Genomic DNA, 22,866 nt, shown 5'->3' with positions numbered 1-22,866 from the left:
AAAAATTGAGCTTGAGCCTCAGGGCTTCAGAAGTTCCACATCTGACTGAGGAACGGCCGGATCCAAGCCAAAATTCATCTTCATAATGTCGCAGAAGACGGACAGGAATATGAATGCATCTATAAAGTGGTTGATGGCGAAGCCCCGATTTCGATCCTTGGTATTATGCATATTGATGAGGGACTGAATGACCAGCAAAAGTCCAGCAGCCACCTGTTTGCGAAGGTAAGAGTAAATGCGGAGTCGTTGGATCAATACATTCATTTATTTCACTTTACAACTTAAGTTTGCATTAGCCTTAAAGTACATATATAGGTATAAGTGTAAATCGTTGGATTTCTAGTTTCTAGGGTGTCTTTTCATGCTGATCGAGGAGTCGAAGCGGCTGCGACGAGTACTCTATGCCGAAACCGGATATGATAACGTTCACCACGGATATTATGAACACGACCACCAAAATGACATCGTTCAGGATCACCGCTGCCGTCTGATCCTGCTGCCTGTTTATGTTGAGACTGCCGATGACCACAAACAGAATGCCCACCAAAAGCTGTCGAAATGGATAGGGAATGAATTAAGTCCAAAAGCGAGAGACGATCCCTCTAGGGACCCTTCCATTCCCACCCTCTACACCTAGTTGTTAAGAAAGTCGCCTTGTGGCGGGGGCAGTCGACTGTCAAAGGCCGAGATAAACAGATTTATCATGGTCGTGAAAAAGGCGAAGCCCGTGCGCACATGGTTAATGATATTGGCCGACTGGTGAAACTCCGGCTGGTGCAGCCGGCAATCCCGCAGAAGGCTCAGGGACAGGCTCAGCACGCCCGACAGGACCTGCACAGAGAAAAACACAACCATATCAGTTCCATGTTGTCATAGGAATCAAGACAAGTTCTGCTGAGACACTCAAAATATGATGGATAGCATTATGATACTCATTTATGTTTTTCTCTGTGCCTGACACTTAGAGAATAGGGATCAAAAGCACTTGAATGCCTACCTGCATTACTATGGATAGACTGATCAGGATCAGCATCAGCTTGTAGAACTGGTGCTGTTCGCCGACTTGGAGGATGTACTTCAGCTGGGAGGCATTGGCGGTCAGCAGGGCGATGTCCAACATGCCCTGGGCGATCGTCTTCTTGGTGGCATACCTGTTGGCATCCATTGCTTTCATCTAAAATGCAAAGGGTACAAATTAGTAATTGAGTTCAGGACAAGAAAGCTTCAAAACCGAAGCATACATTTTCGAGGAAAGTGGCCATGGTGGCGGTGCAACAGTCAGATTGAAAGTGAATGAAACTCGAAGTTTGGTTTCAAAGTAGTTTCTTATCTATTGCCATTTATGTCAGATCTTGTGCCGATAAGGAAACAGAACATCGCAGCTCGGAGTAATGAAAAATAGGCATACAAAGAGCTTACATTGGGGGCAAGGGTTACAAACACAAATATGCACAGTAAAAAGAAAAAACTATTATTTCGTACCTGCCACGCATTTTTAACGGGTTTCTGTGAGGAAACAAAAGGTTCAGCCATACCGCAAGGATAATTAGTATAAAATGATGCATGTGCCGTGTAATTCCCATTACATTTAGAAAATCAATATGAGAACAAGCAACCGGGTGGAAGTGAAATGCTTTTCGCACAGCTCATCGGAGTTTTAAGGTGCATAAGGCCAACGAGTCGGGCACATATCATTTTTGAATTGCACGAACAGCCGGAACAAAGACAACAACAGCGACAATTACCCGGACTGGCAATTACGGATGGGATGGATAGGATGGAAATGGGGATATGGTGGTGTGTCACATTCGCACGAATAAATAAATAATTCAAGACCAGGAATATATGGTCAAGATCAAGGTCGGTGCGCTGGGTGCTCTGAATATGAATACCCCCGAAGTGGCAAATCTTCTTTCATACATGTATTTTGACTTACCTCATTTTCATTAACCCGCTCCAAACCTGATGCCATTATGAATAAATCTTCGGTTTTGTTTTCAGCTGGAGCTTAGGTTTTCGCCACACACCACTGCTCTTTGGATCAGTTTTCAGCCCGAGACAAAAGAACTCACGAAAACATTCAATTCAAGTGGCTTGGGTTTTCATTGTCTCCTCAAATTGGCAACTAATTGTTGGTGCTTGGAGCGGCGTTGTCGTGGAGACGGTTTCCGACACAACCAAGCGATTTAACAACTGACGGCGAACTGAGTTCAGAAATCCAGCCCAGAGAGCACTGCCCGATTCGTATGATTCGGGCTTTCGGTACACTTGACCAGAAAGAGAGCGCTCCAAGCTGGAAAGAGTGTTTTTGAGTAGCCGTGACTAATGCAGTGGATTGAAAATGTATTGATTCAATTCTGCAAGTTCTATATGGCGAATAGGCTAAATACCATTGGGATTTTGTATGTACCTCTCCTTATTTTGCCTTAGATAAGCCCTCTTCATCAAAAATGCTAAGAACATTAACACGTAGGCTTGGAGGGATCTATTTAGGTTTTTTACAACAGTACAATTCACACATAGCTTTGGTTGGGAGTTAAAAGAAAGAAATTTAAATATATTTGGTTGGCAGAGTTATTTGAAAAAGCATCATGGAATTTCCCATACCAGAGGCTCAGTACTGGGACGTTTCAAAGAAGTCCCAGAAAGATCGCCAGATGATTCGTAAATTCGTGCCCGAGGCTGTCGACCTGGCCACCATAAGTCGAGCGGAGATCTACAGGATTGACACATTCTATTTGGAGTGCCAGAAGTACCGGGATCATTACCGCGACCCCTACGGCAAGGTGCACTGTCCGGCATTCTTTCACTTGCACAAGGGCAAGTGCGGAATCAAGTTGGACCAGAGCGTGATCAAGATGACACAGGCGATTGCTGGAAATGTGGACCGCCAGCCCATAGTGTTCCCCCTGATTCCAAACAAGAGCATGTTCTTAGGGGGAAGCATTCCAATGGGCGCACAAACATCCCAAGTTGGCGTCACTAGCTATCTCAGATAAAGAAAGTCTACCTATTTTACACATAAGCGCAAATACATGCTAATGTGACTTCGCAAGAGTAAAAAATCCTTTGAATAAGAAGATATCACTATCTGCCAAAAATACAATAGCTTGTTCCAATTACTTGATTTATTTTTTATGAGTTGGCCTGGGAAATAATCATCCGCAAGTGAAATATAAATTTTAGTACTTTATTTTCTAGGCTGGGAAAGCAGTTTCAATAAATAGCATTTTAAATACTTTGCGCCCTTGATGCGTAAAACATACACATTAGTTTTCAATTTCTGGGGTACTTGATGTTAGCTGACACAAGGATTTGATATACATTTTAATTAGCCTTTTACAAATGGCGTTTAAGCCAGTAAACACACACTAAAAAGTCTTTCTGTGCACGGCTTTCTGTCCCTCCTCCTCGTATTCCCGCTTCGAGATCCACATCTTCTTGAAAGTATCGAGCGAGGCTAAAATCGATCCACCCATCCATGTGGAGTACAGACGTTCCTGAGGCGCGGCGATCTGTTAACATACATTTGTGAGTTTTAGAACTGTGACAGAACTATATTTTGATAGAAATAAATACCCTGATCTTGAGATCCTTAGCCGAGTGTTTCTTCAGTTCGGACAACAGACGGTCGCCGAATCCCTTGAAGAGCGTGGATCCGCCGGAAAGCACAATGTTTTGGTAGAGCATTTTCCTGAGATCCATATCTGACTTTTCGATGGAGTACATCAAAACGTCGTGAATGCCCTCACACTCCTCTCCCAGCAGATCGGGCCGGAAGAGAACCTCCGGCGCCCTAAAGCGTGCAGGTCCAATCTCAAAGGTCTTGCCGTCGGGCAGCTTGTAGGCAAACTTCTCGGTCTCCACGGTCTCCTCCTTCTGCGGATTGGTAGCCAGATAGCAGACCTTCTCCTTGATGGAGCGTACAATCTCAAATTCGGCAGTCGACCGGAAGTTGAAGCCCTCCCGGCGGATGAGTGTCTTCAGGTAGCGCGTGACATCGCGCCCGGCGATGTCCACGCGCATAATACTGTGAGGCATGGCGAATCCCTCGTAGATGGGAACCGCATGCGTCACACCATCGCCGGAGTCGAGCACTACGCCTGTCACGCGTCCAGTAGCGTAGCTGAAAGAGAATGGTTAGACGAAATCGATAGTGGCAGTTCGTGGGACTGCAATGCTTACAGACTGAGCACCGCCTGCATGGACACAAATAGCGCAGGTGCATTGATGCCTTCAAAGAAGTACTCGGCTGCCTTTTCGCGGTTGCGGCGCGGGTTAAGCGGGGCTTCGGTCAGCAGCACGGGATGATCCTCCGTGAAGGTGGCCAGTTGTTCCTGGTTTTTTCCATTCAAAACGATTAGTAAGGATAATGGAACAGCTTTAGACTCTTTACTTTGCTGTAAATGTAGCTCCATATCCGCTCCATGTCATTCCAGTCGGTGACAATGCCGTGCTCCATGGGGTACCGGATGCTGAGCAGACCACGGTGCTCCTCCGCCTTGGGTCCAACGAATATGTCGCCCTCCAGGGCACCAGCCATCACTCGAACATGCTTAGGCCGGCCAATGCTGCGGAAGAAGGCATTAGTTCGAGGGGCTTAAGGTTCGCGAATGGTCCAGGGCACTTACTAATTGGGAAACCTGCATTTTGGAATGTGCTCACCAGCAAAGCCGGCTTTGATCACACCGGAGCCCTGTAAAAAGTGATGTGAAATACATTTAGTTGGCTCCGTCAACCTATTTCATTACAAATTCAACGTGCAAACAGGGAAATCTGAATAGTCGACATGGAATCCTTCAGTGTACCGGAGGTGGATATGATGACCGTGTCGAAGAACTCGCAATACGAGCGGGAATCGGTCCTAAAGTTCGCCCCGCCAGTTGGGCTGACCAACATCAGCTACGGCAGCATGTACAAGGTGGACTCCTTCTATTTGGAGTGCCAGAAGTATCGGGATCAATTCCGCGATCCCTACAATAAGCTGCTGCGCCCCAAGCTGTTCAGCACATACAGGGCCAAGTGTGGTATTAAGATAGATCCCGAACTGGAGCGTTTGAAGCGACCGGCTGCCTCCCATGTGGAGTCCATTCCAGTGGTGTACCCAATAGAGTACGGCCGGCAAATGGACTTCGACAGAGGCTTCCAGATGCAGGGACGCAACAGCAGGGACTCGCCCACCTCCCGTAGGTATCCGTGTGTGCGTGTGTTGGGCAGGTAAAGGGATTCCATGCACAAACTAAAAACCAAATTCGCCGTTTCCGTTGAGTGCACTTCCAAATTGAACCATTTTTGGCGATTGCGGAGTTCTTCTTTCTGGGATTAGTCATGTTGGCCATTTGAAGACGGCTTGAAAACTCACTGACAAAGGGACGGGCGGTAGGTGATGTCACTGTTTGCTGGCTAAAACTCTGGGAACCCGAGATCTGGACAAAGATGCCCGGAATTAATAGACCCCACTTCCACTTACGTTATCTATGACGACGGGCTGGTTGACGACGACATCATAAGGCTCCATTTTGTGCGTTTATCAAAATTTGCAAATTTTCTATTAAATAGTTGGTCAACAGCGTGACCGTAGCTGGCTTGCAGAAATAAACAGCATGTAAAAATATACCAAGGAAGATACTCAACATTTGACATGGGGATTTTAAAAAAGTTTGGATATATAGACTTATTATTTTTAGTTATATTTTTAAAAGTTGCTGAAAATATTAAAATTAATTATTTTATTAATTACGTTTTTGATAGTAGAGAATGGATCTTAAAACAAAAATCACGTAAACTAAAATTGTTAAATTACATGCCATTATTTGTATGTGTGGTATATTCTAGCGGCGGTATTCCGCAGCGCTCTAACTGAGGTCATACTGATCTGAACACTGGATGAAATGGCCGAGGCGAATTTGGACAAAAAACCGGAGGTGAAGCCTCCGCCGGGCCTTAAGGCCATCATAGACCACCTGGGGCAGGTGTACCCCAACCAGCCCAACCCGCTGCAGGTGACCACACTGCTCAAGTACTGGCTGGGCGGGCAGGATCCGTTGGACTACATTAGCATGTACAACTATCCCGGAGATGTGGACAGAAACATTCCGCCGCATTGGCACTACATCAGTTTCGGACTCAGCGACCTGCATGGCGACGAGCGGGTCCACTTGCGCGAGGAAGGCGTCACTCGGTCCGGGATGGGATTCGAGCTGACCTTTCGGCTGGCCAAGACGGAAGTGGAACTAAAGCAACAGATTGAGAGCCCAGAGAAGCCCCAAAGACCGCCCACCTGGCCGGCGAACTTGTTGCAGGCCATCGGACGATACTGTTTTCAAACAGGCAACGGCCTGTGCTTCGGGGACAACATCCCGTGGCGCAAGAGCCTGGACGGCAGTACCACCTCCAAGCTACAAAGCCTGCTCGTCGCCCAGGATCCGCAGTTGGGCTGCATCGACACTCCTACGGGCACGGTGGACTTCTGCCAGATCGTCGGCGTCTTTGAGGACGAACTTGAGCAGGCTTCGCGTTGGAACGGTCGCGGAGTGCTCAACTTCCTTCGCCAAGATATGCAAACTGGCGGCGACTGGTTGGTGACAAACATGGATCGCCCGACGAGCGTCTTCGAGCTGTTTCCCGAGACACTGCTCAACTTACAGGACGACCTGGAAAAGCAGGGGTCTGATCTGGCCGGCGTCAACGCCGATTTTACGTTCCGTGAACTGAAACCTACCAAGGATGTAAAAGAAGAGGTGGACTTCCAGGCGCTAAGCGAGAAGTGCGCCAACGAGGAAAACAACCGGCAGCTGACGGAGACGCAAATGAAGCGTGAGGAACCGAGTTTTCCACAGTCCATGTCAATGAGCAGCAATTCGTTGCACAAGTCTTGTCCCCTGGACTTTCAGGCTCAGGCACCAAACTGTATCTCACTGGATGGCATTGAAATTACCCTCGCACCTGGTGTGGCCAAGTACCTGCTACTGGCCATCAAGGATCGCATCCGACATGGGCGGCACTTTACCTTCAAGGCTCAGCATCTGGCGCTAACGTTGGTGGCAGAATCTGTGACCGGCTCGGCTGTCACAGTGAACGAACCCTACGGCGTGCTGGGCTACTGGATTCAGGTCCTAGTACCAGACGAACTGGTGCCACGTCTGTTGGAAGACTTCCGCAGCGCAGGCTTAGACGAGAAATGCGAGCCCAAGGAGCGGTTGGAGCTCTCGTGGCCCGACAAGAATCTGAAGCTGATCATCGACCAGCCGGAACCTGTGCTGCCCAATGTTCTGCCCATGTCCCTCGATGCTGCTCCTTTGAAAATGTGACAGTGTCAAGTGCTTAGCTAGTAGTTATTTAAATTAATCGAATTGAATCTTCCACTAACACGTAAGTTCTTCATTTATACAATTCATCTAACACAATGCACGTGGCTTTTGCTCCTCGCCGGAGTCCAGTCAAAATATACAAAAACATACCCGAAACCACTCGACGGGCCTTTGATCGAAATATGAAAAGAGAAAGCGCCGGCGCCAGGAGCGAACAATTCGCCGGATGAGTTGAGTTGGGGTCAGGTTCTTAGGCAGTGGGACAATTCATCTATGGTGGCTGCGGCGGATATGGCCACTTGCGTGCAGTGGAAGTCATCGCCACCAACTAAACCACCAATTGATGGTACTGCGCAGTGGACAGCCGAATGCTTCAGTTTCTAATTCTGGGAATTGATCAATTAGAAGAGCCTTCAATTTGAGCACAAAATCCCGACCCTGATCATGTGATTGTGCGAGGAACTGGACCTGGAGGAGCTGCATCATCAGCCTGGCTGGGAAACTGTTAAACATGCCGCACAATTTGTTTGTGCGTTGCCTAGGTGAATTTTTGTTTACCGCAGAGAACAGCAACCGCCGTGGTTTCAGTTGCTCTGCTTCTCTGATTAGGCGCCCCTCAAGTGAGCGAGCGATTTTTTGCAAAAGCGACTCGTGGAAAATAATTCAGTTTTCTTCATTCCGCCGCCGACGACGCAAGCGTTCGGTTGTGTGCTCGCTCGAGAGGTCTCCACCCGACCACTTAACACTCTCGATTCGCGCTCGAGTCATATTCGCCGGATACCCAGAGCCTTCAAGTGAATCGCACGCCTTCAGCGACTGGAGTTCCGGCTTACAAGTACGTAGAGGAGGGCTTCAAGAAGTCGAATCGGAGTTCGCCCAAGCACCGGCGGTTGCATAAGGGCCAACCCAGCGACCGGTGACCTTCGATTTAGGCAGTGACTCCCCAAGGGATTGGGCTGGGTGTCACCGCATCGTCATCGAGCAGGCACGTTCATAGCGTTGATAGCGCGAACTTCAGCGATAGCCGCCAAGAACGAAAGCGGTTTCAATTATATTTCTTTATTTTTCTAAATTTCTGGCGAGCTGTTCGCGTTACATTGAGTTTTCGCTGTGGCGGTGCGGTTTTTCGGCTGCCCCGGGCGGGAAAAAGAAACGTTTGCAGAACGGAACGCTGCATTGAGCCGTTGACCGTAGAACGCACACCGTAGACCGTAGACCATAGACCGTAGACCGTAGACCGTAGACCCACCTCGAGCCCCCCAAGCCGAAGTGCACTCGACAAGGGCATGCATAATCGAAAAACGCGAGGAATTTCAGTTATCGCTTGTAATGCAATCTGTGTTCTGCGCAGCTTTTAAAATGCATTACAATGTTGCTGACCAGATACTATGAAGGGAAATTGGACTCAGAATCAAGCATGTTTCCACGACAGCTTGGTGTTCGTAACCAGAAAGCTATGTTGCCATTATATCTTTGGATATTAATTTGAACCTGTTAGCTCATGAAACCATATATTGTTATGGTTCTCAGTTAACTGAGCTTTGCAATTTAATCCAATTTAAACTTTTCGCCGGCTAACTATGGCGCTTATAAGGTGACTGAAATTGTAAAGAACAAAGGGGTAAATTATTTAAAGATAGATCCTAATTTATTTTAAATATTTAAAACCAAAACTATATCACTATAGCTATTTCCTCAGCTTATCTGTAGATAGACCTGAGGTCGCCCCTTGTACCTCTCCCTCAAGATCTTGAACTTCATGCCTTTGTCCGCCATTTAGTTGGGTTCTGGATCCCCGACAACGTAAACTGCATTTTCATTCGCCAGAGGGGCAAATAGCGATAAACGTATCCAAATATTTGGCCAGCCAATTCCGTCGGTCTGCGATTATTTTCCGGGATGGGGAAACGCGAGCGGCACTGGTATCATTTCGGCGGGCGGTAGTTACCAGCATATTTGGGTGCAATGTGGCTGACTGATTACGGAGTGCACCCCACTGATCCAAAGCTCTCAAAACACTATGTATATTTGCAGGCAGCACCGAACCTCTGAAGTCAATCCTAGCCAGCAGCCATGGCTGAGAGCGAGCCGCTGAACGATCTGCAGAGCCAGGTGAATGGTCGCATCCTGCCCGCCAATGGACACACTGCACCCGCCACCAACGGCGTGGTGCATGCGAATGGCAAGGATGCATTGAAGCCATCTGCTCCGGCTCAGAACGGGAACGCGAATGGGACACACATCGAGGCGCCCTGCTGTCGGGACATACACGGCAAGGAGCCACCGGACGGAGGAGCCCGCGCCTGGCTGGTCATGGTGAGCGCCTTCCTCTGCAACGGCATCATCTTTGGGTTCATCAACACCTACGGCGTGATCCATTCGCTGCTGACGGATAGACTCACAAAGCTCGGCGATCCGGAGGCATCCAGCAAAGCGGGTGAGTGTGCCATGGGTGGGTGATGGGTATGGGGATGTTTCCCCATCTCCGATTGCGAAAGCAATTTGTCCATAATCCCTTCAGGCGCTGGCAAATCTATTCAGAATTTATGGACGGCTGCCGCCAGCGTTGATTGTAATTATGCAGGCAGGGCAAATGAGATTAGATGGGAACTGGGCAGTTGTTTTCGCGGCTATTATCTGTTTTTGCACGGACCTGCTCAACCTCCAAAGAACAAATCATATTTTATGGCCTCTGATTGTTGACCAGGGGGTCCTCAAACTTTGATTCGAAAAAGCCAAGAATTTCAATCCACAAAGATTCCCTATTAGTATATTATAATATTGTCAATCTGACTTGCATTTAAAAGCATCCGGCGTCAAAGATTGTACTATCATTATTTAAAATATAAAAGATATTTTAGATTTCCGAATTGAAATTTGATTAGGTGTTGACGCAGTTCGTATTCAATAATACTTTGCCCATTTTTATTTACATTTATTAATATTTATTTTGAATCTAACGCACATTGGCGTCTTCCATCTGGCTCTTGGGTTCAATAAAACGTTGTAGTACGTAGTACGAAGTGGCGATATAGGAATCCAACGTACCGACGTCAAGTGAATTAAATTGCTAAAAGTTGATTGGATCACAAAGCATTATTCAACGGACTTCGAGTGCGAAGAGCACGAAGACAGCGACGTCGTGATTCGCGGGAGTCGCATAGAGTTGGAGCGGAAAATTCAGAGGACGCAGGGTTCTCCGCCAGCGCCAGAAGTGCAAAATTATTTGGCAGCTCTCCAGCTGAAGGGGAAGTCCTATTACCAACCAGAAACAACTGCTTTAGCGTGCAGAGTTCACTGCAGTTGTCAAGGTTCTGCTGCTTGGCCTGCATTACGCATACGCAGCGTTGGACGGCAGCGCATTGGGGGCACGGCCGGCGCTTTTAAGACGAGCTGGGCGAACTGGCCAAGCCGGCAACTGGCCGGCAGAAGACGAAAGCCACCCGCCAGTGACCCAGTTACTTGGTCGGCTGGCGGCGCTGCAACGGGGAAGCCCCTTAAGTGCTCCGCCTGACAGCGATCCTCCGCCAAACGGCAACTAGATGCATTTATCTAGAGCTAAGCTAAGACTGGCTGCCAGTTCAGTTCCGCAATATGATTAAAACCTGACGTAATCCGATCCCAAGCCCGAGCCCGAGCCTGAGCCTCAGCCCGAGCTCATGTGTGCCATATTTTGCCCCTCCACCCACTTTTATCGCGGTGTCGATTCATCAATTAATTGTCAGCCTTTGTCAATTACACACCTCCATGGGCACATCAGCGCGACTTAGTGGAGCTTAATGGGCGCTGGTTGGCCCATTGGTTCATCCGGGTGGATAGGAGGTCAAGATCAATCATCCAAGCGAGTGCCAATCTTGGTGCTATCCACCGATGCAATCTCCCTGCAGATTGCGTCAGATATTGCATGAGATCGCATCGGGTTGCTTGCCGCCTGTCTGCGTATGAATATGAGGCGTACTATAAATATTCCGATCTATTTTCGCCAGACGCCGGAGGAGCCATGTAACTCGGCAGATTCCCCTTCCGTTCGGATTCTTTTTTAGATTTTTGGCACCGGCCATTCGGCTATTATCTAATGTCTCTCCTCGCCATTGACTGGCTGTGCAGAGAGAGAATCGCCGCCGTCTCTATCTGTGGCATTGACATTGGACGACTGACTGGCTCTTGCCGAGATTGCGGCAGAATCACTCTGCGCATGTGGGCGAGAGATACGTGCCATATCACGGCCCCATTCCTCAGTGGGAACTGGGACGTGTCTCGGCGAACGGTCAATAGATATCCATGGGGCATTCGGAGTGGGTCAAGTTCTATTTTGGGTTAATGCGCTGCACTTTCTTTTATATTTCTTCCATATAACATGCGAGATTTAAGATACTTGAAGAGTGTCTTTCGTTATTTAAACGACTTTGGCAAAAGTGAATTAAATGAATGAACATATTTTCGGACCAAAGGTCAAGGGAGGGTAGCTTATGAATTAGCATCGCCATTAAGAAAGCTATTCCAAGCTCTTCAGACCGTAGAATGTGACAACGAATCCGAAGGGACACGCGAACAGAACCTAGTGCTTATCTCTAGTTCCGGCGCACAATAGTATTTGAAATTCCCCGAGGTTGGAACTACAAATCCGCTTTGGGAGGTTTGAGGGGTCATCGACTTATAATTGCGTGCTATAAAAGTAATCTTAATAGTTTCAATTAGTTACAAATATAGCAACTATGGCTTTGGAGCGCTACCTGCTCCGGTCCACTGTCCATGTCCCAGACAATGGACCACTGGCGCTGGACCACTTGAGGGGCTGCAGCTGTACATCTGCCAGAGAAGCGCACCTTATCACGCCATTTGATCATCCTCACAGGCGGGGAACAAAGAATTAACCCAATTCTGTCAATCGAACATCAATTTGAAGTGCCAAAGTGGAACAAGCGAAAGTGTTTACGCAACGAAAACAGTTCGATTTCCCCACATTCTGCTTGCAGAGTTCAGCGGAAAATTATTGACGACGAAAATCGAATCTTTGAGCGGCGTGCGACAAGATGCATTTGGTCCTCCATCCCCCCAACCGCCGGCGGATCGGGTTTCCAGTTCGCGCCCTCTGTTCGAGGCAGTCGGGCATCCACCTGGAAGTTGCAATGAACACCTGGGACTGCGGCCAATATGCAGACATGGTTTGGATGGCCTCACTTCACAATCGACCGCAAGTGCGTGAGATTCGATTTGTCAATTGAAATTGGTCCAAATGAGTTGAGCAGACAGTTGGTCAGCAAGTTAGGGTCACCTACAGAGTATAATTGCTCTGGAAATCATCAAAAGATAAATACAAATATCGTGGACCAACAACAGTACAAACATTTATTTCGCCAACATTCCTTCTTACAAGCCAGAAAAGTAAATATTGTTTCAGACAGAGAGAGATTGCAAATCGTTATCATACTTAATAAAAAAGGATTTTATTATCTCAACAAAGATTTAAAAATAGGTCGAAATGTAGCAGTATTTAAAGGAAGCACTCCTTCTGAATTTCACAAAGCGTCTTGTTTTCACACAGATTACTTTATCTGATATCTAAAATATTTTTATACGTCCGCGGAATTGTAATCATTGGGGAAATATTATTTATTCGTCTCACCCTTCGCCCTTCATTCTTCTTTCTTTATTATTTTTAGCTCTGATTGGAGCCCTGGCCATCGGCACCACATTCCTCTTCTCCACAATGGCTGGCTGCCTGACCGACAAGATTGGACTGCGGCTGACCACGTTCGCCGGCGGAGTCCTCTCTGCAGGAGGACTGCTGCTGTCCTCGTTCTGCACGGAGAACATCGGCGCCCTGTACTTCACCTACGGGATCATGTTTGGCCTGGGCGCCGCCCTCGCCTACACGCCCACACTGGCCATCCTGGGCCACTACTTCAAGCGCTACCTGGGCAAGGTGAGTGGCTTCGTGACCGCCGGCTCCAGCGTATTCACTGTGATACTGCCGCCCTGTCTGGACAAGCTCCTGGGCAGCTATGGTCTGGAGGGGACCCTGCGGGTAAGTGGGATTACGATGGCTTATACACGCTTATATTATACTGATGGCTTTTCTTGACTTTTCAGATAATGAGCCTCGTTTCCGCCTTTATTATCCTCTGCTCATTCGTGTACAAGCCACTGCATCCGCCACCGGAGCCGCCCAAGAAGAAGCCCGGCAGGTCGCGCATCAATCTCTTCATGCGCTCCATAATCAACGTGGAGATCTGGAAGCGTAAACGCTTCGTCATCTGGGCTCTTTGTGTGCCGCTCGCCTTGTTCGGCTACTTTGTGCCCTATGTGCACATGATGCAGTTCGTGAAAACCACTTTTCCCGGCGAGGATGTCAACCTGCCGGTCATGTGCATCGGCATCACCTCCGGCATCGGGCGTCTGATTTTCGGCGTGATTGCTGATATGCCGGGCGTAAACCGCATGTACCTGCAACAGCTGTCCTTGGTGTCCATTGGCCTGGTCACCTTGCTGCTGCCGCTCACCAACTCGTATGTCATCCTCGTCTCGTTCACCCTGGTTATGGGTCTCTTCGACGGCTGCTTCATTTCGCTGCTTGGCCCAATCGCCTACGAGATCTGTGGACCCTCGGGTGCCACACAGGCCATCGGCTTCCTGCTAGGCCTCAGCTCCATTCCGCTGACAGTGGGCCCACCAGTGGCGGGCATGATCTTCGACAGCACGAACTCCTACACATTGCCGCTGATCCTCGCTGGACTGCCCCCGCTGCTCGGCTCCTCGCTTTTATTCCTCATTAAATGCGTCAAGGAGGAGGAGAACGGGGTCAGTGCGCCGCGAGCGGTGGTTCTGGCCAATGGAGACATCGAGATAGCCGGCAACGGCCATTATCGGTCTACTGGTAAGTTTTGGTCGATTAAGTTCCACGTACGTTGTCATTTTTAAACCCTATAATAATGCACTTTATTTGTACATTCCTTACAGGCACCAAGTCCAGTGCACCGCTAATGGGTGCCACCAACGGTGTCAATGGAACCGCAGCAGCGTCCCCAACTATCCAGATCAATGGACACGTGGACAACGGAACTGGTTCGTACCCCGCCTCACCTTGGCCTAGCCCCACTCGCATCTCAGACTCCGCCGCCTGCGACCATCCCAGTAGCTCGCTTCACACTAACCCGGGCACTCTGCTGCCCAGCTGCTCACACACCGCCCTGCTGAGCGGGGCCACTGGCTCCAGCAAGTCCCTGCCCCTGGGCGACGACCCCAAGAGGCGTCGCTATAACTACTCCATCTACTAACCCACTCACTGCCTAGTTGCTAGCTGCAAGAGCTGCTCTGCTTCGCCTGCTGTACTCTGCCTCTTTGGTTTGGATCGAGTTTGTAATCGAATAGCATGACTAAGACGCACTTCTGTCCACTCCACATTCCGAGCACATTGTTTCTAACCCTGCACCTGCATCCCTGCATCCCAGCATCCCAGCATCCCACCATCCCAGCACCCCTAAACCCAATTGCTTTGTAGATCGTAAGCCTCATCGACTTGGACCCGCTGTAAATAAATGCCAGCTTATGTCGCATACTTCTCGCTGAGTGTTTCGGAGTCATCGCATGGGCAGGCTCGAATCGTTCCACTAGAAAACCCGCTCAACTCTATTATCCTGTACATCTTTCAGGGAAACTCGCCGTGAGCAACGGATCGGCGTCGTAGGGAGGCAGTCGTCGCACTAACTCAAAATTCCACAAAACTTTCGAAACCAATTGAAAAGTTCTGCCATTTTCCGCTGTAATCTCGCCGTCGGAGCCCACAGCTTAGCCAGCGCAAAGTCGAGGTGTTCATTCTTTATAGAGACCATAGCTACCGCACATGTTTCCAAGCATATGCCCATTCTTCATGAGATCGGTTGAGAGGCCTTTGCGCTTTCCTATCCTTCATACGTGCATAATATACCTAGGCTAAGACTATTTTGAAAACCAAATGAAAGTAATATTTTAAATTTTAATAAATAATACAGAGAATAGGAACCCTTTGAGTTTTATTAGTTCCGGTGGCTCCTCGTTAAGTATACTAGTTAATCGAGGAAATCATGAATGAAGATCTTGTTACGGACACTGATTTATTTTGGGGAATAGTGTTAAAGAGTAGATCAAAAAATGTTATCATAAATGGGTTAAATCTATCAATGGTTCACTGACTCCGTAGAAACCCATTTGAGGGGCTATTGTATCGTTAATTAACTATCGTTATAAATTATTTGTGTCATCGCACTTTGCCACCTGAAAAGTCGGGAACACGGTAGTTTTTGACATTTGTTCGGTTATACAACGCAATTATTAGCACCCCCCAGATCGGAATCGATCAGTGACGTAGTGCATCGTCGGTGGCTAATTCGCATTCTTGAAGCGTGTGCCGCATGTCACCACTGGCCATTAGTCAAAATTATAGCTATTTGTATGCGCAACCCCCCATGTCGAGTCCCAATAAAAAACGGCGCGCTATGTGCGGTTCAATGGGTCTCCACCCGTAGCCCCGTAGCCCTGTGGCTTCTTCTCTCCTGGGAGGAGGAGAGTCAACCAGGTCGATTGCTGAGCTCCACGCGTGACAGCAAATTGGTCGATCGCGTCCCAAGCCAGTTAAACACGTCCGGATTATAAAAAGTCGATTGACTGAGAATTGGCTAATCAAACTTTTGGCGCACTTCAAACCGAGCGGTCGAAAATTGTTAGGAAACGCATTACACTATTGGATAGCGGATATTGCCAAAGGATTAATCATGCTGACCTGGACCCTGTGGTGTGGATTGCTGTTCCTGCTCTGGTTCTACTTTCTGTGGAGCAGGCGCAGATTCTATCTGCTCACCCTCAAGATACCGGGACCACTTGGATATCCCATTCTGGGCATGGCTCACTGGCTGATGCGCAGGGAAGGTGCCATAGATTGGATTATTGTGTTGGTCGGGAGTAATAATCTTAGTGTCCGTGCGCAGATATCCTGAATGCATTCGGCTGCTTTCTGGACAAGCACGGTCCGACGATCTTCTCCTGGCTGGGGCCCATTCCCTTCATGATTGTCAGTGACCCCCAAGTGGTGCAGGACATCTTTACATCGCCCCACTGCGTCAACAAGGGTATTATCTACAAGGCAGTGGACGATGGAGCCGGAGTTGGATTATTCAGCATGAAGGGTGTGTGTCCTTGGAATTGAGTGTGGGAGTTTCTTAAGTGTGGATTTGTGTAGATCCCCGGTGGAGCATCCATCGGAAGCTGCTGAATCCCGCCTTTGGCCACAAGGTTCTACTCAGTTTCCTGCCCATTTTCAACCGAGAGACTTCCCTTCTGCTGGACCAGCTCGAGCCATTGCAGGACGACGGAGAGAAGGATCTCATTCCACTGCTGCAGAGCTTCACCCTGGGAATAGCCACCCGTGAGTAAAGAAGAATGTCTATTTTGTTTTATTGAAGACTCATTAGTTATGGCTGTCACGTTTATTGGTTGCTTATAAACATTGCCAAAAGTAAATTCCACTTGTTGCTCTCACTTGCTACATTTCCGCTGAATCTATCATTAGAATGAATGCAGATAAAAGAGTCGATCTGATTAAAAACTTATTATCATTGTATATAAAATCAGAAACCACCATGGGCAGCGACGTGAAGGACGAGGAGAACTTCAGGAGCAATTCCTTGCTGGGTCGATATCAATGGTGAGTGTTGAGGTGGAATCGGATGGCATCTATCCATTAATAGCATGCTGGAAACCATGACAGATATGTGCTTCTCCCCGTGGCTCAATAGCCGATTTTGCCGCCAGCTGGCTGGAAAGGAATCGCACTACTACCAGGCCAAAACTGAAATTCGCCAGTTCATCCGGAAGGTGAGGACAATCATTACCTCCGCTAATTCAGTTAATAATCTCTTAGCCCCTTCAGATAATTGAAAGGAAGTTGGCCGAGGACGAGAAGGGAACATTACCCGCCATCCAATCCAACGATAAGAATATATTTCTTAACCTAGCCACGGATTTGATGAGACGAGGAGTGTTCACCCTGAAAAATGTTGAGGATGAGTCAAACATAATCGTTTTTGGAGCTTTTGAGACCACCGCTAATGCAGTGTACTACACCCTGATGTTGCTGGCCATGTTTCCCGATTATCAGGAGAGGGCCTTTGAGGAAATAAAAACGATATTCCCCAACACCGGAGACTTTGATGTGTCCTACGCTGACACCCAGCAGATGGTGTACCTGGATCTGATCCTCAACGAATCAATGCGAGTGATACCCCCGGTGCCAGTTGTATCCCGCCAAACGGCGCAGGACCTGAAGCTGTCCAATGGAATAGTGGTTCCCAAAGGGGTCCAGATCGCCATCGACATATATCACATGCACAGAAGCAAAAAGATCTGGGGCCCAGATGCGGAAACCTTCAACCCAGATCATTTTCTGCCCCACAATATCCAGGACAAGCATCCGTACGCTTACATACCTTTTACCAAGGGGATTAGAAATTGCATAGGTAACTAACGATTGTTTACAAATTACGTTTATTTTGACTATTTATTATTACATTTATATTAGGTTGGAGATATGCCTTGATATCGGCTAAAGTTACGTTAGCCAAGTTATTGAGAAAATATAGGTTTAGAACGAGTTTTCCGTTCGAAGACCTCTACTTTGTTGAGGATATAACCATGAAGTTAAAATCTGTGCCGCTGTTGGAGCTCCAAAAGAGAATTTAAATGTTTATAGAACTAAGTGATTTTAAATAGATTAATAAAAGTTGTTGAAATAATGCGTTCTGTGAATTGTATCAATATTGAAAAGGATGTTGTTTATTTAGCTAATAACATTTCCCATATTTTTCATAGATTTGTATTAAGTACTCACAGAGTATTAGTTTGGTTATTTCATTTTGTATTCAATTTATGGTTTGGTCCATACTAACATCTATAGATAGAACTTCTATAGATAAAAAGTTGAAGAGCAATTAATATCAGTACCTTTTTCGAAAATGTTCTTAGCCGAGATTTTCGCCAATTTCGACTTTCATTTATTCGAACTCAAAAAATACTAAAAAAATACTTTGCGGATTTCCGTAAGCTACGACCACACTATCACATAGCATCAAAGTCGGGCACACGAATTAAAGCATAAACAAACGATGTCGCTCACCGATGTTTTGGAATTGAACAAAGCTGAGTTGTTCGCGAAGATCCGCGATGGGTTGCCCGTGGTGCAAAGGACGCAGAACCTGTTGGACTGCAAGGACGACTTGCTCTTTGCCTGGGACGCGAAGGACAACTGCCTGCTCGTGCGCAACTGGCGCTCATCGTTGGCGGCAGATGTGAAAGTGAAGTTCCAGACACTAATTCCTTCGAGCGTGGTGACTCTCGAGGTGGACCGCGTACTGGCCTCCAACGAGGGCTCCCTAGTGGCACTTAGTGGACCCCGCGGCGTTATCATCATGGAACTGCCCCGTCGCTGGGGTCCCGATGGATACTACAAAGATGGCAAGCCCATGATCACCTGCCGCACGTTCGGCCTGGACACCCAGCTTTTTCTCAACAACCCGCATCTAGAAGTTCGCCAGGTCCGCTGGCATCCGCACTCCGTATCGGATTCCACGCTGCTCGTGCTGCTCAACAACAACACAATTCGAGTCTACAATCACTCCAAGTTGCGCCACGTGTGGCAGGTGGGACCATCGGTGCTTCGAAGTGGCGCCAATAACTCACTCTGCGACTTCGGCGAGGTAGCCGTTGACTTTGACATCGCTCCTGCCACAAAACCACGTGACACAGAACCAGAAATAGCCGGCAAAAACGAAACCACTCTTGATAAGAGCAACAAAACCCTTATGGCGGCCAAAACGCTGCCAAAGCAGGAGCGGATAGAGTGGCCTATGGTTGTGCTCCGCGAGAATGGAAACATATACATTTTAATGACCGGCCTGGACTCGGAAAAAACCCGCCTCCAGGGCCCCATCACCATAACGCCCCAGGCGCATGACAATTATGGTCTGGAGTCCTGTGCCCTCATGATTATTCCGTCACTTCCGCCGACCATGGTTATAGCAGAGTCTAACGGAAAGCTTCACCATGCTCTGCTAATGGAGGCGGAGGCCACTGAGCATTCGTTCAACGAGGTTGACGACTTTGTGTTAATTGAACCCGCCGAATACGTTGTGCATGTACTAGAGACTGTGGAACTTGAGTTGGGAATATCTGCATCCGGAACTGGAGAAGAAGGAAATGTCTACCACTGTCCCATATATTTAAAGCGGGATCTGATCAATGAGCTGCGCTACTTTGCCTACCACAACGCAGGACTTCATGCCGTTACGGTCAGTTTTATCTCAGAGCTGCAACGTTACTTGGAGAGCGAGTCCGATGAGGATCGTCTAGAGCTGGCTGCATCTTCACGTGCAGAGTACATTCTGTGCACAAAATTCGACTCCAGTGAGACTGTGAACGCAGTCTTTGGACTTGCTCTATTGCAAATTCCTGCCGGTATGGTTCTCCTGCTGGGCAGCGGTCAGGTTATTAGTCTTAAGCTGGTAATAGATGCCCAGCTGCTGGTTACATCCAATGAGAATAAGCCAGTTGGCCTGGACGTGTCGCAGCAGGAAAGTGGCCCATCATTTGTCGATACCATTAAATCGCTTTTGCAACGCAGTGTTAACCAGCCCATCTTGGCGGATAAACTTACCTCGCCATCTGCCCAGGAGAGCTACGAACTCCTTAACCAGGCCATCGAGGTTCTTCGCGAGCAGTACCTTAAACGACATGACCTTGTGCGCGCCGCCTTTGCCCGCCACATTAACCAGATCCAGCTAAAGAAGGAACAACAGCTGCAGGAGATCCAAGACTTGGAGCAGGAACGCGAACTGATCAGCGAGCGGGCCCACAAGCTTGCGGAGCGCTTCGAGGAGATCAGCTACAACCAGGAGCTTCTCGTCCGCAAGTGCAACGCCCTGATGCAAAAGGCCAATGCCTCACTACCCAATAGTGTGGTAGCGGAACGTGAGTTTTCCCAGGAGGTGACTCGACTGAACAAGGTCACTCAGAGCCTGGCCGCTGGATTGGAGAGCGCCAAGAAGACGCTAAACAAGCAGCGCTACCACATTGCGAAGAGTCAAGAGGACCTCAAGAAGAACGCTTACGAGCTGCCGGAGAAACAGCACCGCACTATCACCGAGATACTCACCCAGCTAACCGGGGAGATCGATCGCCAGATCGTCGACGTCAAGCGCATAAACAAAATCGTTGGTGTCTAAATTCGGATTGAAAAGCGCACTGTTATGATTTCACCACGTTTTCGAGATAGTAAAGCTTTTGCGTAGAACTAAAACGTATTAATAATAAACATGTCGATTAAGTCCAATTTTTGCTAGCTGGCTTTTGTTTTCTATTCGATGACATTTTAATGAGCATACGTCAACGGTGTCTGCTAGGCGATCCTTCAAGCAGAGACCACAATAACATGGTACCCATGGGTATTGTGCTACAAAGTCTGTTACAGTAAAATCTATTTTTGACAAACTGTTCAATTATCCGGATAAAAATCTCAATTATAATACCAAGCCATGCATTTACATTACAATGGTATTTTCTGGATAGTAATTTATATATAAAATTATTTTTAATAGAGTAGTACGCAGGAGTACAGTTTTCGAACTTTGAGCTTCACTGTTATCAGAATACCGCCAATTTTCCCAGTATTTGGGTGTATAGGTATCGCACTTCGATCGTTACTCACTTTTTCTTTAAAACAGAACCCATTGAAAACGTAATGGAAAAGCATTTGCAAGGCTAATGACACTTGCCCCAATAATCAAGGGTTTCGATAGCTTTTGCGTTTTAGTGGCAGTCTGAAGCGAAGTTCGGCGGACGAGACATGACGTTGATACTACTGGCCGCCCTGTCGAGCATCTACACCGGGATGTTTAACTACGTGAAGGCCAAATTCCCGTTCGTAATCGAGGCCTCCATGGTGACCCTGTGCTTTGGCTCCATCGTGGGTCGATTCTGCATAATGGTTTAGGAGAAAAGTGAGCAGACTCGAGACTGTGCGAATCGGAGGAACTTTATATTTATATGAATGTGTCTTGTGGCCTAATGTGAATACAACTAAAAACTTAAACCTAAACCTGTGGCTTCTCGATCAGGTGGATGTAGAAGGCGGGGTTCTTCACCTGGCTCATCTCCTTGAAGTCACCATACAACTGGTGCTTGGCCTTGGCGGAGAAGATCTCGGCGAGAATCTCCTGGAAGCGTTTGAGCTCGTGGGGATAGTAGGACAGACGGAACTCGCTGGTCAGCTTGTTACCAGCGATCAGGTAGTCCATGGACACCAGTGAGGGCTTGCCGCAGTAGAAGAGCACGGATGTCTTGATGTCCGCCGTGTGACTCGTCTGTAATTAGTCGCAAGTCATCATTGGATTATTGGATTAATTGAATCGGAAGATGTGCAACTGATAAGGCGGGTGATGATTATGATGTGTTATGTGGGGTTCACAAACAAGATCATCCGCTCTTATCGCCACGATGATGTGACAATATTGGGCTATTTTGCCCGAGTGTGGAATTTAATAGTTTTTAATTGAGGAGATGATTCGGTAGAAAATGTATCGGCATGAACTACAACCGTATTGGATCAGACTGAGATTAGTTTTTATATGAAGAGTAGTACTTACATTATAGTAGATGCTCTTGGCAGGCGTCGCTCCTGTTTCCAGGATATTGTCGTAGTTGCGGTGATCGATGAGCAGGACGCCTCCAGGCTTGAGGCACTTCTCAAAGTTGCCAATGGCCTGTTTGTGCTCCCGCTGATCCCCGAACCCATCCATCAAGTGGGCAAACGAGTTGCCCAGGCAAATGACGGCATCAAAACCATCCTGGATGTGCTCCTGGATGTCGTCGTACAGAGTCAACCAGTTGGCTTCCTCAATGACTGAAGGATAATCAGATAAGTAGATATAGGGCTACGGATATTGTCCTTCACACAACATACCCCACTTATCGAAGACAGCTTCCTTTCGTCGGGCCCAGCGCTCCTTGAGAGCGTATTTCAACATCTTGTCAGAGGCATCCACGGACACAACCTCGAAGCCCTCTTCCACAAGCATCAGGGAGTCCACACTGAAAGAAAAATAATGTAGATTAGGGCACACAGTAGATTCTGAGGACACAAGCTTGCAAAAATAGTTTAGTTGACTAAGATTTAGCACTTAAGGATAAGGATGATTTCGCATCTTACCCCGTTCCACAGGCCACGTCCAGGACACGCTTGCATCCCTTATTGCGCAGCATGTCGATCAGGAAGTTCTTGTAGTTGTCCGTGCGCGAGTTCTTGTCCCCGATGAAGATTTCCCACACCTTGGCGGCCTTGCCATCGGCGTACTGATCCCGGACTCCTTCGGCGGAGATGCCATCGGATCGGGCAACGAACACACTGTCGGCGGAGGTGGTCATCTTTGGTGGTCAGCACTGGTCGGCGGATAGCAAGTGAATAATTTGCCGTTCCACCATCACGTTCCACGTCGGCTTTCCGGGGATTCAGAAGCCAACAGCTGGCGCTCCC

The 22,866-nt window shown here is 48.0% G+C and overlaps 10 protein-coding genes across 22 annotated transcripts; 7 read left to right on the top strand and 3 right to left on the bottom strand.

The window, feature by feature from the left end:
* Window positions 1-16: 16 nt before the first annotated feature.
* LOC120454636 (ninjurin-2) lies at window positions 17-2,223 on the bottom strand. 10 transcript variants are annotated; one of them, XM_039640127.2, is made up of 4 exons: window positions 1,483-1,803; window positions 998-1,174; window positions 625-831; window positions 411-550 (listed from the first exon to the last, which is right to left on the bottom strand). In XM_039640127.2, exons 1-3 carry the CDS (start codon window positions 1,531-1,533, stop codon window positions 634-636), a joined length of 426 nt encoding a protein of 141 aa, XP_039496061.1. In that variant the 5' UTR covers window positions 1,534-1,803; the 3' UTR covers window positions 411-550; window positions 625-633. The 10 variants fall into 10 exon arrangements, with proteins under 10 accessions (XP_039496066.1, XP_039496062.1, XP_039496069.1 ...); XM_039640132.2 differs by lacking the exons at window positions 411-550; window positions 625-831; window positions 1,483-1,803 and adding exons at window positions 17-213; window positions 1,937-2,223; XM_039640128.2 differs by lacking the exons at window positions 411-550; window positions 625-831 and adding an exon at window positions 17-213 and having other exon boundaries at window positions 1,483-1,831.
* A 265-nt stretch (window positions 2,224-2,488) lies between these two features.
* LOC120454638 lies at window positions 2,489-3,122 on the top strand. Its single transcript, XM_039640137.2, has one exon. The coding sequence runs from the start codon at window positions 2,592-2,594 to the stop codon at window positions 2,997-2,999; it is 408 nt and encodes a 135-aa protein (XP_039496071.1). The 5' UTR covers window positions 2,489-2,591; the 3' UTR covers window positions 3,000-3,122.
* Window positions 3,123-3,176: 54 nt separating this feature from the next.
* LOC120454635 (actin-related protein 1) lies at window positions 3,177-5,620 on the bottom strand. Its single transcript, XM_039640124.1, has 6 exons — window positions 5,471-5,620; window positions 4,632-4,696; window positions 4,397-4,571; window positions 4,186-4,337; window positions 3,580-4,126; window positions 3,177-3,515 (listed from the first exon to the last, which is right to left on the bottom strand). Exons 1-6 carry the CDS (start codon window positions 5,516-5,518, stop codon window positions 3,372-3,374), a joined length of 1,131 nt encoding a protein of 376 aa, XP_039496058.1. The 5' UTR covers window positions 5,519-5,620; the 3' UTR covers window positions 3,177-3,371.
* On the top strand, window positions 4,706-5,614 carry LOC120454637. The gene has a single exon (XM_039640136.1). It carries the CDS (start codon window positions 4,790-4,792, stop codon window positions 5,219-5,221), a length of 432 nt encoding a protein of 143 aa, XP_039496070.1. The 5' UTR covers window positions 4,706-4,789; the 3' UTR covers window positions 5,222-5,614.
* Window positions 5,621-5,845: 225 nt separating the features above from the next.
* Window positions 5,846-7,469, top strand: LOC120450806 (suppressor of fused homolog). Its single transcript, XM_039633976.2, has one exon. It carries the CDS (start codon window positions 5,892-5,894, stop codon window positions 7,308-7,310), a length of 1,419 nt encoding a protein of 472 aa, XP_039489910.1. The 5' UTR covers window positions 5,846-5,891; the 3' UTR covers window positions 7,311-7,469.
* Window positions 7,470-7,972: 503 nt separating this feature from the next.
* On the top strand, window positions 7,973-15,311 carry LOC120450804 (monocarboxylate transporter 10). Of its 3 annotated transcripts, none has more exons than XR_005616325.2 (6): window positions 7,973-8,145; window positions 9,345-9,747; window positions 12,974-13,338; window positions 13,404-14,221; window positions 14,261-14,375; window positions 14,963-15,311. XR_005616325.2 is itself a non-coding variant. In XM_039633973.2 (6 exons), the coding sequence occupies exons 2-6, from the start codon at window positions 9,384-9,386 to the stop codon at window positions 14,995-14,997; spliced, it is 1,653 nt and encodes a 550-aa protein (XP_039489907.1). In that variant the 5' UTR covers window positions 7,974-8,145; window positions 9,345-9,383; the 3' UTR covers window positions 14,998-15,311. The 3 variants fall into 3 exon arrangements, 2 of the variants coding, with proteins under 2 accessions (XP_039489906.1, XP_039489907.1); XM_039633973.2 differs by having other exon boundaries at window positions 7,974-8,145; window positions 13,404-14,187; window positions 14,271-14,375; XM_039633972.2 differs by lacking the exon at window positions 14,963-15,311 and having other exon boundaries at window positions 13,404-14,187; window positions 14,271-14,868.
* A 675-nt stretch (window positions 15,312-15,986) lies between these two features.
* Window positions 15,987-18,082, top strand: LOC120450805 (probable cytochrome P450 313a4). Of its 2 annotated transcripts, XM_039633974.1 has the most exons (7): window positions 15,987-16,214; window positions 16,274-16,471; window positions 16,525-16,710; window positions 16,917-16,989; window positions 17,033-17,159; window positions 17,215-17,800; window positions 17,863-18,079. In XM_039633974.1, the coding sequence occupies exons 1-7, from the start codon at window positions 16,061-16,063 to the stop codon at window positions 18,021-18,023; spliced, it is 1,485 nt and encodes a 494-aa protein (XP_039489908.1). In that variant the 5' UTR covers window positions 15,987-16,060; the 3' UTR covers window positions 18,024-18,079. The 2 variants fall into 2 exon arrangements, with proteins under 2 accessions (XP_039489908.1, XP_039489909.1); XM_039633975.2 differs by lacking the exons at window positions 15,987-16,214; window positions 16,274-16,471 and having other exon boundaries at window positions 16,651-16,710; window positions 17,053-17,159; window positions 17,863-18,082.
* A 306-nt stretch (window positions 18,083-18,388) lies between these two features.
* Window positions 18,389-20,667, top strand: LOC120450803 (nuclear pore complex protein Nup88). Its single transcript, XM_039633971.2, has one exon. The coding sequence runs from the start codon at window positions 18,446-18,448 to the stop codon at window positions 20,558-20,560; it is 2,115 nt and encodes a 704-aa protein (XP_039489905.1). The 5' UTR covers window positions 18,389-18,445; the 3' UTR covers window positions 20,561-20,667.
* Window positions 20,668-21,049: 382 nt separating this feature from the next.
* LOC120453767 lies at window positions 21,050-21,432 on the top strand. The gene has a single exon (XM_039638603.2). The coding sequence runs from the start codon at window positions 21,181-21,183 to the stop codon at window positions 21,325-21,327; it is 147 nt and encodes a 48-aa protein (XP_039494537.1). The 5' UTR covers window positions 21,050-21,180; the 3' UTR covers window positions 21,328-21,432.
* On the bottom strand, window positions 21,354-22,802 carry LOC120453766 (glycine N-methyltransferase). The gene is made up of 4 exons (XM_039638601.2): window positions 22,543-22,802; window positions 22,297-22,424; window positions 21,980-22,236; window positions 21,354-21,697 (listed from the first exon to the last, which is right to left on the bottom strand). Exons 1-4 carry the CDS (start codon window positions 22,755-22,757, stop codon window positions 21,428-21,430), a joined length of 870 nt encoding a protein of 289 aa, XP_039494535.1. The 5' UTR covers window positions 22,758-22,802; the 3' UTR covers window positions 21,354-21,427.
* Between the last annotated feature and the right edge of the window lie 64 nt (window positions 22,803-22,866).

The sequence above is a fragment of the Drosophila santomea genome, chromosome 3R, assembly GCF_016746245.2.
Source record: "Drosophila santomea strain STO CAGO 1482 chromosome 3R, Prin_Dsan_1.1, whole genome shotgun sequence".
In the NCBI taxonomy this organism is placed as follows: domain Eukaryota; kingdom Metazoa; phylum Arthropoda; class Insecta; order Diptera; family Drosophilidae; genus Drosophila; species Drosophila santomea.
This window is presented reverse-complemented; position numbering and strand designations above follow the sequence as displayed.

Bases quoted from the DNA above. Each gene is read 5' to 3' on its own strand.
- LOC120454636 (XM_039640125.2), bottom strand. From the start codon at position 1,533: ATGGCTGAACCTTTTGTTTCCTCACAGAAACCCGTTAAAAATGCGTGG. The intron at 1,175-1,482 runs GTACGAAATAAT...TTTGCATTTTAG, and splicing joins CCGTTAAAAATGCGTGGCAG to ATGAAAGCAATGGATGCCAA. The intron at 551-997 runs GTAGGCATTCAA...CCATTTCGACAG, and splicing joins GTCTATCCATAGTAATGCAG to CTTTTGGTGGGCATTCTGTT.
- LOC120454638 (XM_039640137.2), top strand. From the start codon at position 2,592: ATGGAATTTCCCATACCAGAGGCTCAGTACTGGGACGTTTCAAAGAAG.
- LOC120454637 (XM_039640136.1), top strand. From the start codon at position 4,790: ATGGAATCCTTCAGTGTACCGGAGGTGGATATGATGACCGTGTCGAAG.
- LOC120454635 (XM_039640124.1), bottom strand. From the start codon at position 5,518: ATGGAGCCTTATGATGTCGTCGTCAACCAGCCCGTCGTCATAGATAAC. The intron at 4,697-5,470 runs GTAAGTGGAAGT...CACTTTTTACAG, and splicing joins AGCCCGTCGTCATAGATAAC to GGCTCCGGTGTGATCAAAGC. The intron at 3,516-3,579 runs GTATTTATTTCT...GTATGTTAACAG, and splicing joins CTAAGGATCTCAAGATCAGG to ATCGCCGCGCCTCAGGAACG.
- LOC120450806 (XM_039633976.2), top strand. From the start codon at position 5,892: ATGGCCGAGGCGAATTTGGACAAAAAACCGGAGGTGAAGCCTCCGCCG.
- LOC120450804 (XM_039633972.2), top strand. From the start codon at position 9,384: ATGGCTGAGAGCGAGCCGCTGAACGATCTGCAGAGCCAGGTGAATGGT. The intron at 9,748-12,973 runs GTGAGTGTGCCA...TATTATTTTTAG, and splicing joins GGAGGCATCCAGCAAAGCGG to CTCTGATTGGAGCCCTGGCC. The intron at 13,339-13,403 runs GTAAGTGGGATT...TTGACTTTTCAG, and splicing joins GTCTGGAGGGGACCCTGCGG to ATAATGAGCCTCGTTTCCGC.
- LOC120450805 (XM_039633974.1), top strand. From the start codon at position 16,061: ATGCTGACCTGGACCCTGTGGTGTGGATTGCTGTTCCTGCTCTGGTTC. The intron at 16,711-16,916 runs GTGAGTAAAGAA...ATATAAAATCAG, and splicing joins CACCCTGGGAATAGCCACCC to AAACCACCATGGGCAGCGAC. The intron at 16,990-17,032 runs GTGAGTGTTGAG...ATCCATTAATAG, and splicing joins TTGCTGGGTCGATATCAATG to CATGCTGGAAACCATGACAG.
- LOC120450803 (XM_039633971.2), top strand. From the start codon at position 18,446: ATGTCGCTCACCGATGTTTTGGAATTGAACAAAGCTGAGTTGTTCGCG.
- LOC120453767 (XM_039638603.2), top strand. From the start codon at position 21,181: ATGACGTTGATACTACTGGCCGCCCTGTCGAGCATCTACACCGGGATG.
- LOC120453766 (XM_039638601.2), bottom strand. From the start codon at position 22,757: ATGACCACCTCCGCCGACAGTGTGTTCGTTGCCCGATCCGATGGCATC. The intron at 22,237-22,296 runs GTATGTTGTGTG...ATTATCCTTCAG, and splicing joins AGCTGTCTTCGATAAGTGGG to TCATTGAGGAAGCCAACTGG. The intron at 21,698-21,979 runs GTAAGTACTACT...GACTAATTACAG, and splicing joins CCAAGAGCATCTACTATAAT to ACGAGTCACACGGCGGACAT.